General features: G+C 40.2%; 1 protein-coding gene across 3 annotated transcripts in view; it reads left to right on the top strand.

The window, feature by feature from the left end:
* Nucleotides 1-577: 577 nt before the first annotated feature.
* The window catches only part of LOC148354936 (actin remodeling regulator NHS-like), an 88,969-nt gene continuing 72,941 nt past the window's right edge, over nt 578-16,605 (top strand). For all 3 annotated transcript variants that reach the window (XM_088349979.1, XM_088349978.1, XM_088349980.1), the window contains exon 1: nt 578-1,021. In XM_088349979.1, the coding sequence (XP_088206105.1) occupies nt 718-1,021 (304 nt within the window). In that variant the 5' untranslated portion in view covers nt 578-717. The remainder of the gene's footprint in view (nt 1,022-16,605) is intronic.

Genomic DNA, 16,605 nt, shown 5'->3' with positions numbered 1-16,605 from the left:
GATTCGTCCAGGATTTTTTTCCCATTGCTTGGACTTCATTTTAAAATTAGGAGTACCTAACTATCCATACTTGTATTCAAACAGAGAGCATTCATAATTAAAGGTAAGACAATAAATGGTATTTTTCTATGCTAAAGCAAATGAAGGTTCATTTATTTGTAAATCTGACTGTGCCTCACCAGACGCAGACCTCATCACACGTCACAGATGTCCGTCCGTCCGCCCGCCCATCTGTCTTTCTGTCTTTCTGTCTGTCTGTCTTGTTGTTTTATTAATGAGTAATTCGGCCCCCCGCCATTCTCCCATCTAGAAATCAAAAATCAGATCCGATGATGTTTGTTTTTGAAAGCTAATATCAAAGACAACAACTTTCGCCGATACACTTTGGCTTGTTTTCCCAGTGTCGGTGAAAGCACCGCGGTAGTCCCATTGTACAGTCCATAATTCCCGGTCCACGCGCTCCTTTGGCTCCGCTCCGTCTTTTACCGCCGCCTCCACTTTTAGTTTTTTTAAAAAACACCTCTCGTTACTGTGGAGCTGTTGTGTTGGGGAGGGGAAGAAAAAAGAGAAACAGAAAGTCAGGCAGTCGGCATCGGTGGCAGCCAGACGAGCGGAGTGTCCCAGTCCGCCCACCCAGATGCAACAATTATGGGGTGCATCTGAAGTGTGGGCCGAGGGGTGGTTCGTCGCACTGTTGCCGGACTTAGGCTAAGCGACATGCCGTTCTTCAAGCGGCTGGTGGAGCCGCGGTCCCTGTGCCGCTTTGAGACGGGCGAGGAGGAGGTTGATGGGGAAGAGAGTACGGCGACCACCGGATTCCACGACCTGTTGTCCGTCAGCCATGTGGCGCTGGCCCGGACCCTGCGCCAACTTTCCGACCTGGCCAAGCACGCCTGCTCCGTCTTCCACGAACTGGAGGGCGACCTGGCCGCCACCGGGCACCGGCTCTGCGGGCTGCAGAGGAAAGTTGGATGCCTTCTGGAGACTTGCGGGGAGTTGGACCCCAAACAGGAGCCAGTCCGTGAGTACACACCTTTTACTACTTCTACTACAACTTCTATCATCAGCTACTACTACGTTACTATAACAACAACACCAACAACTATCAACACCATAACTTCCCACTTTTACCGTAAAGACCACATCCTTATCATCCATTTAAAATAACTGTGTGTGCTGAAAAGTTGTTTTATATCTTTAACCTTTCGGGTTTATCAGACAAAATTAGATGTATACATGCCATAAATATATTCACATTTCTGTTATATTTGTATTTGCACATAAAATAAAAAAATGCTTATTTGTATCTTGACCAAGACTAAAATACACCAATACAGTCTTGGTTTCATCATGTCATTTAACCCTTGTGTTGTCTTCATTTTAAGGACCATCTTTGTACTTTTTTGTACCCGAAGACAACAGGAGGGTTTGACTTTAATTTTACCGGGAGCTCAGTTAATCTGAGCCAAGATAATTCATTTTGGCATTATTACTCCATTTTTTCCATAGTGCATGTGCATGATGGGCCATTAGTACTCTCCACCATAGATCTTTATAGAAGTGTGCCAATTCTTGGATTTTTTTCTCAACTTCTAGCTGACACAAGTAGTCAGGAAACCAGAAGAGTTAAAAGGCAGATGTAGCAGTGTGATACCTCCCATTCTCATCAACTCAGCATTCTGAGAAAAGGCACAAAAGAATTAGAGGCTGGAGTAGTTCATATAATGTGATACTATGAAAGTAATAAAAACATCTTAAACGGTGCGTTAAAAATCTATGTAAATCAACTAATAAGTCTTACACCCGAATCCGTTAGAGACTTGCAGTAAGTAATTTTGTTCAAACAGTGGTAATGTGTCCACTTGGGCTGCACAATTTAAAAAAAAAAAATAAAAAAATAAAACAATAACTAATTGCAATCTTCAGACCCTAAAGATGTGACATGCAAACTTACCTTGAGACGACGTCTTTAGTGACTGAGAATATACGACTAACAATATGATAACTGTAGATCTACAAATAAAAACATAATTGCAGTTGAATAAAAGGTATTTATTGTTATTACACAGAAATAAAACAGAATTGGAAGGTTACTCCTTTCAGTGTAAGACAGCGATTTGGAGAGCGGATGGCTAGCTACATGCAAGTGACAGGTAACTGCGACTTCTGCAAGGTCTTTGTGATGATTAAAATACAAGAGTCACAAATGTAGCAGTTTTCCATGATTGGTAGCTCCATGTCTTCCGTTTCTTTGGTAATGGATCAGGCATTTGTGACTAGCCACGTTCGACAGTCGTGGCTTAAGAGCTGCGAGCCTAGCTGTTAGCTTTCCCTTCTAACGCCATGTCAATTCCCGGACCCGTTAAAATCCAGGGAGCACCCGCTGGTGATCAGCTTTTTTTGAGCTCTTCGTGACTTTCCGATCTAATTGATCCATTAATTTTCAACGTAACGAGACGCTAAAGTTATGAGCTGTTGTGTTTTTTTGGTGGCCAGTTGTGCGCCTGGCTGCTTGACTGAGCTCTTAGATCAGTCATACACACACGTCTTGCAAATTTTGCCTCGCCTTTATTCGCTGGTGCCATTTAAACCTGCTTCTGATTGGCCGGCAGTCTCAAACCCCAAAATGTGAGAATTCTTGTTGGCCCACAATCCATCACTAAGACATCAAACTGGATCCATAAATCCTTAAAAAATGCATTGTTTTTTGCTTACACTTAATTGTGCAGCCCTAATGTCTACCATACCCTTATTTCTTACCCTGACAAACAACCACATATACTTCAATGTTAAAAATTTGCAATATTGAAATGTGCATAGCAGTTTCACTAAACTTTTTTGTCTAAGTGCTGTACAGGGATACTGAGATTTGTTGTTCAAAAACAAGAAGACACTGAGTGTCTCTGTCCTTGATTGTGAACGCACCTCACAGAAATTGAAATATACAATTCATTGAAATAATGAGGACGTATTTTTAGAAATAATGCTTTTTACGATAGTAGTTGTGATGTTTGTAAGAGTATTAGCTCTTTCTAATGACGTGAGATAACAGCCCGTTGTGATCTACTACTGTCATAAGTGTGCATGCACTAAAGTGTGCACACAAAAAGGATACTAGTGCTGAAGGGTGTGTGACTTTTTGTAGAGGCGTGTTCAGTCTATGGCTGACCGGCTCTTGTTTGTGGCATTCTTGCAAGTAAACAGTTTGAACTCTGTGTGGCTGCTGGTTAAGAATTCATGACCCAGATAACACAGCATGTGGTCATGCCTGGCTCTTTTAAAACCAATTCCTCCCCTACTAGTGACAGTAAGGGGGTGGGGGTTGTGTTAGAGGAGAGTTTATTTATGTATGCTGGACCCCCTAATACCTCCTGCCCCCAACACACACAGCAGGAAACACTCTTCCATCTCCTACTTTTAGTTAAGAAGACACACATGCACCTGAAATTCCAGGAACTTGCCGGTTCCTGGATGTCTCGGAATCACCGATTACCTCCCAGTCCCCCCGGGCAAGTAGGATCTTCATTTGATTGATCCCTAGAAACAAAGGTGGCCTAAGTAAATAGTATGAAGCACAGATATCTGGCTAAAACAATACTTTGGTAAATGTACTGTTGTGCTTAAGGAAATCTACTCTAGGTCGTACTTAATTACACAAGCAAATATTTGGAGCCACAATTAGGAAAAAAGTTATTTCCCTCTCTAGAAAAATCCTGATTGACTTGGCTATTATGCTCTGTTTAAATAAAACATGTTTCTGTAGCCTTACCAACGTTCAGACATTGACTTATGTATTACAATTAATCAATAATTTCACATTAGTTTTTCTGCTTTGGCTGCTAAAAAACAAACTTTTTACAAATCAATACCATTTTGCTCTATATTTTAAACATCATCATCTTGAAGACGTAAACAGCGTGTTTTACAAAGTCAAGAAATACATAGTTTTTCCAAACATGGTTTAAAATCATATGGTCACCATAAAATTAATACTTAATTCAAATAGATGCCTGAAATTATGACCTATGATCTGCAACCGAGAACATGCACCGTAGAACTCGGACTATATGGCGCACCTAATTATGAGCCGCACCCAGTACATTTTAAATAAAAATCAATTTTGTACATACATAAGCTGCACCTGACTATAAGCTGCATTTGCCCACGTTGAAGCAATTAAAAAAGAAATACGGTACACAGAATGTGTATTAATAACATACGGTACCTTAACCCCTCAACGTTCTGACTGCCCGTTGCTGGGCCGCTAGACGTTTGATTAAAAAAAAACATGTCTGTACAATGTCACCAGTCACTGAAATACGTCATGCCACATATCATTGGAAAGCTTAAACTCTTGGGATTCATGTCAAAGTATTCTCACCAGAAAAACATCACAATCAGTCTGAAACAGGATACCCAAAAACTATAAAGCCGCCAATATTCATCCCCATGTCCCCTGGCTGTCTTCTACTTCTTTTGAATGTCTGTGAAAGCACAATAATGCAAACAGATAAATGGTAATCCCTGAAACATATCTGCTTTGTTGGATGTTGCTTCTTGTAATACATTCGTTTTGCCATATTACTTCTGTTTACAAATAAACAGACTCTTAAAATGATTCAGAATATGGTAGTTAGGCCTCCCTGATTGACGCATTTTCCATGATGAGGGTCTTTCATGCTATTTTAATTCATGCACAAACCGCAAAGTTACATTAAGCTTGCGTCTTCCTTGATACTTATATTCCACGCGTCTCTTTCTTACCTTTACTGCTTGGGCGTTTCAAAGTATCGATACTTTGATGAGCATCAATACTTACATTACATATCCAAATGCAACATTAATATCTCATAGTATCAATATTACTGATTTTATCTGGTTCGTTTTCTGTCTTTCTGTTATTCATGTTGGTAAAATAAAGTCAAGTCATGTTTATTTGTATAGCCCTTAATCACAAGGAGTCTCAAAAGGCTGCACAGACCATACATTATTGCAAACCACAGACTATTATGACACCATCCCCTGACCTAAAACCTACATGAAGGCAAGGAAAAACTCAAAAATCTCAGGTTGAGGAAAATGAAGAAACCTTGAGAAGGGACTGCACATGAGGTCATCCCCCTTCCAGGATGACCAGGCTGCAATGGATGTTGTAATAACAATTAATACTCATATATCGTCAACAGGAAATATAGGTCATTCATATGTCACAGAATAGAAGTGTGTTTTAAGCCGAGATTTAAATAGTTCCACCGAGATTGCAGATCGAATATCAGGGGGCAGGGCATTCCACAACATTGTGGCCCGAATGGAGAATGCTTTCGAACCTGCAGTTTTCTTCTTGACTCTTGGGATCACTAGTGGACCAGCATTTTCAGAGCGAAGGCTCCGGACCGGAACATAGGGGGAAATTCAATCTGACAGATATGAGGGAGAAAGTCCATGCATGAATTTGTATAATACCAACAGAACCTTAAAATCACATCTTAAGCTAACAGCGAGCCAATGCAGGTTAGCTAAAAATCGGGGTAATGTGATCAAAATTTCTTGTCCTAAATAAATGTAATAAAAACAAAACAAAAAAGTTGTTATTTTTATTTTTTAAAGCCTGCATTTTCAACAATTCAATAGATAGTGGAGCATTTCTCTGTCTATCCATATAATCTTTTGATTTTTTTTTGCCCATGCTACTTGCCACCAGTTCCAAATACAAAGTTTGGAGTTCCCTATCCAAACAGTCCCTGTGGTCAAAATGTAAACTTGAATCGGGCAAGCTCTGGCATGCCCCTTGCAGACCCTTGCACGTGTTTGCGTCCTTCGTTTGCCTCCAAGTGAATTTTTTCATCACAATTTTAGGACAATTATACTGATATCAATATTTTGTAAGTTGGCTTACAACATAAATGTGGGATCAAGCAAATGTAAATATGTGAGTGTGAAATTGGACACCCTTTTCTGTTGCCTTGAGCAAATGTTGCATGAGAACCTTTCCGCCATTCTCGCCAAGCATTTTTGGTTGTCGGACTTCCTCTTGGCTTTTTTGTGCTTCCTTTGTTTTTATTATCAGGTTTGCAGATTAAGTCAGCAACTTGATCAAAAACAAATCACAGACGTGACAGCAAAAGGGCTAACGCTCAGTGCCACATGTTGTCGCTTACGTGTCAGCCTAACACATAAATGCCTAAAAAAAGTCGCCTAATTAACCTGAATTGTTCCTTTTACATTAATGGTGTTGTGTGCGTGTGTTTGTGGTGGGTAGGGGGAGTGTTGGTGGGTGTTAAGGTTTTATATCCTCAAAAACAGGGCTGTGCCTCATCTGCATGACAATTGGTGTAAATCAGGACACTGGGGTCAGGGGGCTTTTAGGACTGCTCTTATTTATCAACATAGTTAAAAAGAAAAGGCGATCTATCTATCTACCTTGGTCATATCCCTCAAGAGGGGTGACCGACAGCAAGACAAACACACACAAAAAACAAAGAAAATAAAAAAGGGAAAAAGTAGCAAAAAAACACACACAAAAATCTTTGGACCATGGCCAACCCAAATGCTCAAACACCCAAACAGGTTAAGCACCCCGGCACCCAAGTTGGTCATGCTTTCGTCCCTCCAGATGAAACGGGACACAAGAAAGCGGCCATGTTACTCGGGTTAGGGTGACACAACACAATCTTCTGTTAAACAACAGGGCCCGACAGTTTTCACTGGTTTACCCCTGCCGCATCATACAGGTGTCCTGCCCATCCCTTAGAACGCGTCTAAACATCCCACTATCTTTTTACAACACATCTCCATTCATTCCTATCACCAACAAGAGCTCTAGCTTCCACTATATTTAGACCTCATTGCTGCAGTGCACTCATAACATCATCCATCCCCGTCAATAACGGCCTTCCTCTTGGTCTCCTTCCATTTAAAAAAAGACAGTTTTGTCATTATTGTCTGGAATAAAGTCCTTCAATTATTGCTTTTTGACACAGACGAATTATACGTGAACACATTTGTCGTACACAATATTTATGTTTCCTGGTAATGAAAAAAAAACCCACATAGCATCAACTCACGGGATATTGACAGCTTTTTATTGTGGTTTGGATTTCATTCTGCTAAATTCTAATATACTTGAATGCAAGGGCATCACGGCGGATGAGTGGTTAGAGCGTGTGCGGCACAGTTCTAAGGTCATGAGATCGAACCTCCTGTGTTGAGTTTGCATGTTCTCCCCGTGCTTGCGTGGGTTTCCTCCGGGCACTCCGGTTTCCTCCCACATTCCAAAAACATGCATGTTAGGTTAACTGGCCGGTCCAAATGGTCCCTAGGTGTGAATAAGCGAGCGAATTGTCTGTCCCTGTGTGCCCTGCGACTGGCTGGCAACCAGTTCAGGGTGTCCCCTGCCCGCTGCCCGAAGATAACTGGGATAGGCTCCAGCACCCCCGCGACCCTACTGAAGATAAGTGGTGCAGATACTGGATGGATGGATGGACTTGAATGCAACAATGCTAGCTGTGTTTCCATTTCCTTTGTTATCGTTCAAATTTACTAATTACTCCTTTCCGAAAATGTTTGATTTTAGTTGATTTGACTAGTGATTATTATAATGCAGATCTTGATTCCATTGTGCCAATCGTAAGTTTAGAATCCTCCAAATACCAAATGCATCAATTATTGCATTTGTTCTAGCAATGAGATAACCTGATACTTTATAATCTGTTTTTCAAGATGAACTTCCTTATTTTCTCCTTTGGTCATTCTTTGCCATTCTTCTTGTTTTACATCCTGAATGTTTAAAAGTGACCGCAAAAGGCTCTCCAAAAATGTCTTACTGTACATTTGCCTTTAATGAACGTAGGACTGGGATCAAGCAAATGTTTCCCTTGAGGAAACACCAAAACGCTTCTACTCTGAACGATCTCCGGGAAGGCGTCTGGCAAACGTCCAATCAGGCACGTGTTTGGACAGATCCAGGAACGTGGCACTGGCCAGACGGCGTTCGGCCGGCCATCCCGGGGTTTAAGTTACGCGGCTTCTCCCAAACTCAGCACATGGCTGGCAGCTCAACACATTCCAGTCCCAAAACTGAGCGTCTTCTCGAGTGGGCCATAGATCAAGAGACGTTAAGAGTTTAGCATTCCGAACAGTCCTAAAAGCTGAGTATTTTTTTTTTTAATAATAATAATAATTAGGAATTATGAGTGCCAATTAGTTCATATGTATGTTTCTATGTTTTGGATCATGTGCTTTCCAGAAAATCAATAGATTTGAGACAGTCTGTATGATTCAGTATGCTTTGGATCATTGATGCATAGCTCTTTGACATTGGAGAATGTTTATAATGTGGTGTTCAATGATGTTAATAGTGAAATTTCATGCCCCCGAGATAATCATTGGAAATGTTTGTTTTCCGAAGATATGTTGACATATGTATGGTATACTTTGGATAATTACATTTTGATATGAAGTGGCAGACAAATGTCATGTCAAGTGGTATGCTTTGGATCCTAGGGTATTACATTATTTTCCATAAATCCATGTCATGCTTTGCATCATGAGTTGTGACTCATAGTGTGGCATGCCTACAAATAGATCATGACTGATTGTTTTGGTAAAATGTAATTATAGACTACATTTTAAAAATGTGTTTAAAAATGGTTTAATGCGGTTTTCAATTGTAAAATGTACCTAGTCTTACAAAAGATCAAATAAGTATTGTACCGACAAAAGATGTAATGCAACTTGGGAGTGCTATTTTTTGTAAGTGTGGCTGTAGTCCTAATTTTTGGACCTTTTTGTTACATTCTCGCGGTTGTGGTAAAAATAACGGGCGTGGCTCAACCTTGGTGGAGATTTTGGAACACGCATGTTGTGTGTTACGCAACAGTATCGTACAGTTTTCCACTGGTTTGAGCGAGCGTGCCGCTTCATTGATTCCGCTGTGCAGTCGCGACATTCCCTCGCGTCTTTTCCGGGATGATACAGACGAGGAGCTTGGCTCATCGTTTATACGCTGCCTGGAAAAGCGCATCAGCCGCTCTTAAATTTTTATCATGTCTGATTGACCTGGCTTGGGTCTTGGCGTGGCTTTGAGATTCCAAATGAGGTTATGCACATCATTTACAGTGTAAGGAGGAGAATATGATCTGGTATGCAAAAGTCTTTCTTTAGATCGATTGGTAGATAATGTTGCTGTGATATGTTTGAAAAGCCCCCAGGAAATAGTTGTGGTATACTTTAGATTATATACTGTTTCCTCTGATTGATCAATTTTAGAAGTATAATGTGGAATTTTGACATTCCCTTTTAAAGACAGAGTGATAAACGATTGAGCCTAAGATGTGGTATGCTTTGGATCACAACTGTTCCTTTCCAGATGTAAGCGACAAATTATACTGTAAGTTATGGTTATTGAAATGTTCTTTTCCATACATTGATATATACATTCTTCTTATGATGCAGTATGCTTTGGATTATACATGTTCTTTTTATTGTTTGTTTGGGATGGTGAGATGTTTCTTTCTATATAGATAAATATTATTTATTTAATTCCTAATGTGATTTGCCTTGGGTAAGCTGGTCTTTATTTCTTGACAGTAAAAGTGTGTAGATATGAATTGATGCTCCTTACAATTAATATTAAGATTTTGGGCGGACAGTATGAATTGTTTGTGTTATGATTAAACACTTATTGTCATAGACAGTGTTTGGCTTATGACTTGTTATGCTTAGGGTCCCGAGTTGGCTTTTCATTCACCCATCAATAAACATATCTATACATATATACTATATGATATGTTTTAGGGAATTAAGTGAATGCATACAGCCACTATAAGGAGTATGTCAGTAGAAATGTGGATTGAACGTCAAAAAATGAAATCAAGGCACGACATCTGAATCAACCTTTTGGAGTTATAGAGCAAATTGTCCTGTGAAGATAAAGTATATTCACAAGTATGTGTTTCACTTATGCTAAAAATGGCTTTGCTTACACACAAGCGGTGCAAACGCTCCCCTTGCGCCTGTGACGACATCTTAGAAGCTTTTTGTCTTTCATTATCTCAGACATTTTTCTGCAGGTCCGGACAACCTGCCGTTCAAATAGTGGCCCTGCTAATTATAGTGCGCCTTACAAAGGCTCGCCTTCCCCCCGGCCTGCCTTTCGTTTTACTTCTCAGACGTTGACATGGGCCCAGACAGCCTTCATTCTTGTTTTTATTATTACAATATTTTACATATTATTGATGTCATGTCTACTCCTTTGTGATTCTGACAACATTGTGACAGTGCAGCTTCAGTGTTTTTCAGTCAATTGTATTTCACTGATAGGTATTGTAAGACAACATTTTGAGTGATGACCCCTTTAGTATACTATTACCACATTTCGGCAAAACATGCCAAGCAGCAGTGGAATCACCTGAAATCTAGTTAAGAAGCTCAAATGGGCAAAGAAGGGCCCCATCTAGCATTGTAATGCATGGTGAATGTTTTGTTTGCTTGTTTTCTCATGTAAAAGTTTTGCATTTTCTGAAGGCTTAACATAACTCGAACATTATTCTCAATTGTAGTTGTTTATGTTGCTTTAGATTATATGTTTGCATTACGTTGGCATGACTTTGTTTTAGACAAAAGTTCATGGCCCGGTTGATACTTGTTTGTTTGAAATCAGAAATTGTGTGAGGGGTTTTACAGAGACCGATACATAATATTTATTTACGTTATGATGTTTAAATGGGTAATGATTCCTTGTTTTGGATATTTTTGGGGGGGGAATGTTGTGTTTTTTTTTTTGTAAATTTTGAAAGAGAAATATGAACAGTTAGAGGTGAACATCATTTTGTTCTTTTTATTCTCCAAGATATCAACAGCAAGTGTGAGAAAATCCATATAAAAACATTGTATGTTTTTTGTTTAAGTTCAAAGTGTATGAAGGTGGGTCTGGGGCGGAACGTAGGTTCATGTGCCAAAGAAACCCTTTGACCTCCTGAAGTGTTTGCTACTGAAGCGTTCCTGTCAAGTCAAGCATCCCCCCAAAATATTGACTGAGAAACCCCTGAGGTTTCTACTTCAAGGACTTTGCTTATGCGCACGCTCCCAAAATTTGCAAAGTGGTCTTTTTGTGTGATCGGAGTGAGATACCTCTACAGGGCCTGAGAGTGTTCTTCGAAAAGCCAAGGTTCAATAATTGACTTGTGCCGTGGTGGGGATTGGTAGAGAAATGTGCGATTGATTACACTTAACATTCCTGCGGCAGAACCCTCCGCTGGAGCAAGTGCTTCTGAGATGGAGCCTGAACCTGAAATCCCTCTGAGAGCCTTTATTGTATATGTTTGGCTGTGTAGGCTAACATCAGCGTTTTAAAGCTCTCTGGGCCTCTCCTTAGGAATGCAGGTGGGAAGAAAGGTCTTTGTTCTTCTAAAGAAAGCACTAAAAGAAAAAAACAAACAAAAACCAAACCAGCATGGGATGAGAAACCTAGCATAACTATATTATCCTTGAACCGACCTCTGGCGACTCCATTAAACTCAAACATGCTTTTTTAATGTATTGACTCTGGAATCGTTGTACATGAGACGACCTTTTTCTTGTTTAATCATCAGCTGAGTGAGTCTCTCTTTAATTGATTTAAAAATCCAAAATAAATATGGTACAAAAGTAAGAAAAGTTATCACCTTTGCGATTGAACCAATCCAAAGCCGATCATAATTCCAAGCAACCGGAGGACAAAGGTAAAATGTCAAGGAAGTCATGATCCTATACACCCAAAATCTTAATCAGTCACTAACTTGGAAATGTATCTGAATTTATCAACATTTTGCTGAACATTTAAATGAAAGTCTTAAATTTTGAAAATGCAAGATTTAGAAATTAACTTAAATCCCTAAAAAACAATGAAAAATTAGAAGCGAATAACTCTCAATTTGGCCAAACATATTGACAAACAATTTCACATGTGATACATTACTCTTGATAAATATATTACCAAGGAGGGAATAGTCCAAAGTGTGTGCATTCTAGCACCTCCGAAAATGGACGCAAAGAGGCTGAAAAAAAGCTGTACCGAGTCTTCCTCTCTCAACACTCAAATATGTACCTGAACTTCCAATCCTTACATAGACAGTCTCCAAAAGTTGTAAAAAAGTCACTCATGTGGGCAGTTCCTACACTTTTAGCCTTGAACCAACACAAGAAATGTATTCACCCCTGTTAAAAACTTTGCAGGTGCTTTGGATGCGCCGAGGGCAGAATGATTGATGATAAAAGCTTCCCCCCCCCCTCCGGCGTGTCCGGCAGATCCAGGTTCACATTCCAGTAAGATCGCAGTCTAAACACCTGCGAAGTGAAGGCCATGTATTCACACGGGCTTCCTTCCTGTTGAAAACGCCGTGGTGGCATGTTTGCTTGCATCCAGCGCCCACCCGGCTTGTTCAACAGAATCTCTCTCAAACTTTTGAGGATCAGAAATTGAAGACGCATAGCACTGATTGATGTCATAACCTTGAAAGGAAGTACCATGCTGCATCTTTATCTGTAGATGCCTAGGTGCGATTATCTCCAATTTCCGCCTAATCTTTCGTGACAGATAAGAGTCATAAAACTCAACCCTTTTTTAAAAGTCACCTTAAGCATTTTTTGTGATCATCTCAAGGAAGGTTTTAGTATTATTGCTTAAAAGACATTCTCCCTGCAGGTGGCTTAATTTTGCTCTCGGCTGCAGGCGGCAAAAGAATTAATAAAAATAAAATAAATAAATAAAAACAAGAGCAACAGGGCCCACAATAGTTTTATTACCGAACTAAGCTGTCAATATTTTCCTCAGTCGCCACGGAAAAGAATGTGGGTGTGAAACATCATAAATGGTGCGCAGATGAGCAAGGCCAAACAAGAGCAGGATTTACAAAAGAGGCCGCAGACAAAACGCTGTGCCAGGTTACCCTGCTGTGAGACGAAAACGTTTAATTTTCAGACTAAACCAAGTACAGTGGTCGTATTTAACGTCTGTTTCCCACTTTTCTGACTGGACAGAATAAGGACTATTGTTCTGCACGTTTTCTTTTTAATTGTAGTCTATTTCTACCTTTCCTGGAATTTGTACTTATATTCTTCGACTGGTTTCATGTTTTAATTTTATATTATGGCCTATTTCTTGCATTTATCAACAGGTAGAAATTCTTGTTCTACCTTTGGACTATGTTTAAAAGAGCCGACAGAATTTTGAACTTTTTAACTCGTGGCTGCCAACTCCTTGCTTTTGTCATTATTGCAGGCTCTTTCAGCCGTACATTTAGTAGATGCGTATGTATAACCTCTGTTTTTTTCTTCTTTATTGGGGTTTGTATTGATGTTGGGACATTATTTGAAGAAGGCCTCTTCTTACTTCCACCATTTTAATGCTTCACTAACTACAAAAATAAAAACTTCTTTCTAGCACTCCCCCCATTCTTGATGTTCTCCGCCCCAAACAGCTTTGCTAAAAGTAAAATAAGAGCAGATTGGCGCGTTAGCAAATGAAGCATAAGGGCACTTTCAACTTCGTTGGGCATTGTTAACACATACTTGATGGAGAAAATATCCAACTTGAACTTTTTAAAGAACCCCTCAAACAATGCACTCCTTCTTCACGTTATAATTTTGTTTTATTTTTTTGTTGCTCTATCAACCAGATCCCGATATTTTACTGTAATTGTTCAACTCGCAAGATTGTTTCTTCTTCATCCACATTTGTTTTCCTTGTTTTACATTTACTGTACAGACGCTCACCTACTTATGACCATTTGACTTAAGTAAAACGGTAGATACAAACATTATTTTCGGAATGTCGAAAAATATTCTGACATTGCTGTAAGTTAGATTTTGTTTTGTGTACACCTTTTACAGGGTACAGGATCTTACTGCAGTGCTTCTTTCCACCGCTATTGGCATGTGGCACTGTCAGAGGTCACCCCGCATCCACCCGGAAGTAAAAAAAAAGCTTCCTCTTCTTAGTTCGTGTGTAAACATTCTATACTGTATTTCCAGCGCGCTCAGAACTTTGACACTTTTATTGTTTAGTATCTCGTCCATCCATTCAATATGGTTGGTGTAAAGTGTAAAGAAGAGGCGAGCCGTTTCTTTTGAAATGAAAGTGGAATAAAAAAAGCTTGATGTGGTTGAGAGAATGGTCGGAACGTTTCGGCCACTTCCTCTTGAAGTGCATCTAAGGGCCCGGTCACACAGCCGTTTGCGTCTGAATCCCGGCCAGAAATTTCTGCCCGTGAAGCAGACGATGTTAGACGCTTTGAGATCGCCATATAGACGAGATACAGCAATGCTTTACACGCGGTCGGAAATTCACACGTGGTTGGCCGCGCGAAAAAGTTTTGCGCTGCTCAAAACTTTAGACCACGTGTTAACCGCAGGCGGCACACGAGGTAATGACGCGGAAATGACGCGGAACGACGTGCTCTGGCCGCGGCCAGGGCGTGGTTACACATGGGTAGGACGCGAAATTTCAGCGGGTAATCGTGGGTGGAGCACGGTCATAGCATGTTCTGCGCCTGTATCGCGGTGTTATTACGTGAAATTAGCGTGTTACGCGTGTGACGGTCAAACGCCGTTCTCCACGTATATACAGCGCGATTTGCCGAGCACACGTCAGTTGTGCTCGAGACGTCAAGGGGTGGACATGGATCCCCGTCACCGTAGTGACCTCGTCTTAATCCATTTTTATTTCTTGACATTTCTTTTCATTCATAACAAGATAATAAAATAAAAATGAAAAACTATTACAATAATAACATATTGTCTTCTTCGGTGCCATAGCTTGAAATCTTGATCTTCACGGGACTGTGTCTTGAGCGGTTATGATTTCTACAGCCGGGTGTTATGCCGAGAAATGCATCCCTGCCGAGATTTGCATCCCTTCGCTACTACAACCACTTTTACCTCGTTTGATCTCACTTTTATCTCACTTTTAGGGAATGTAATGGCGAACATATAACCAAATCCACTTCGTCTTGCATTTGTTGGGAATGTTATACAACATAAACCATTCCGTCTTTGTTTTTGTTGTGAACGTAATCGAACGGTAATGCACACTGTATATAAATCACTTTTGAGAACTGTTATACACTCTACCGTAAAGCTTATTATGCAGAAATAAGCTTTATGGTAGAGTGCATAACAGTTTCAATACGAGCGATTTGAATAGAAAAAGGCAAAATAAACATGTTACCTGCTCAAAAGTGATTTGTATACAGCGTGCGTTCGATTACATTCACAACAAATACAAAAGATGGAATGGTTTAAGTTGTATTACATTCCCAACAGTTGTATTACATTCCCAACAAATGCAAGACGAAGTGGTTTTGGTTATATGTTCGCCATTAAATTCCCTAAAAGTGATATAAAAGTGAGATAAAACGAGGTAAAAGTGGTTGTAGTAGCGACGGGATGCAAATCTCGGCAAGGATGCATTTCTCAGCATAACGCCGGCTCGGCAGCTTTTATACCCGTGGTCCACACGAGAAAAAAACGCGGAAATGACGCGATGAGGAAGCGGAACAGTCGCCGGCGTCTGTTTTGCGGGCATACCACCGATGAACAGCGGGTTGGCCAATTTTGCGCATTTTCCATCGCGGGCAGCCACGGGCAAAAAAAACACGCAAAATTTTACCCGCGATATAGACGCAAACGGCTGTGTGACCGGGCCCTTACAAAGGTAAGATAAACTCAACTTTATTTATCTTTAGAGAGCATATTATTTTATAAAATATTTAATTTTTAGTACAAAACAATACCGGTTACTTATACAAACCATAAACATACAAAATATAGCACTGAAGCAACTTACGAACAAATTCAATTTCTGAACGATCGTCCCGAACCTCTTTCGTAAGTAGGGCAGTGTGTGTAGGTTGTTGGATTGTATGGCAATTTTTTTTTCATATATTTGTTGATGAAGTTGTCGAGAGGTCGACCACCTTTGGGATGAATTCATCAACAAATATATGAAAATAGAAAACTTGTAGTTTTACTTAGCACCTTAACTTCAAAAGATTGAAGAGAAAATCCCTCTTAACCGTTAAGAAACTGAAAACGGGAACTAGAGTGGCTCAACTCTGGTACTGGGAACGACTCGGACACACCAGTGAAAACACTTTCCAAAGTAAAATGAAAGCTTTGTCCCTGGGCAGTTGAACAACTGGGAAGGAAATATGTCCAAAAAGTGTAACAACAGTACAAAATCTGGGCAGCTGTACAACTTTCAAACTGACCTTAAATTCAAAAGAACTTATGGTCTGACAAAGAAACAATGGTCGAGAATCTGTGAAGTCGAGCAATTCTAAATTCGACCTTTTGTTCAAATTAACTGGCTAATCGAGTTTCAATCGTGATCACAAACAGGCACACTTTTTCTATACACTTCCCTTGAAGTTTTCCCCGCTGCTACCGGCTTATCAAAGCTTAACCATGATCTTGTTGAAGTCATTGACTTGACAGTTTAATGACGTGGCCTCTCGCCCTGGCGTTTGACGCCCTGCTGACCTGTCAGCTATTCACCGTTTTGTCAAAAGCCAAATCCACTCTAATTGCCCGCTTCGCAAGATGGAGGACATCCATGTTTGCTTTTTA

Source organism: Urocampus carinirostris, chromosome 12 (assembly GCF_059441175.1).
Source record: "Urocampus carinirostris isolate Australia breed hairy pipefish chromosome 12, RoL_Ucar_1.0, whole genome shotgun sequence".
In the NCBI taxonomy this organism is placed as follows: Eukaryota; Metazoa; Chordata; class Actinopteri; order Syngnathiformes; family Syngnathidae; genus Urocampus; species Urocampus carinirostris.
This window is presented reverse-complemented; position numbering and strand designations above follow the sequence as displayed.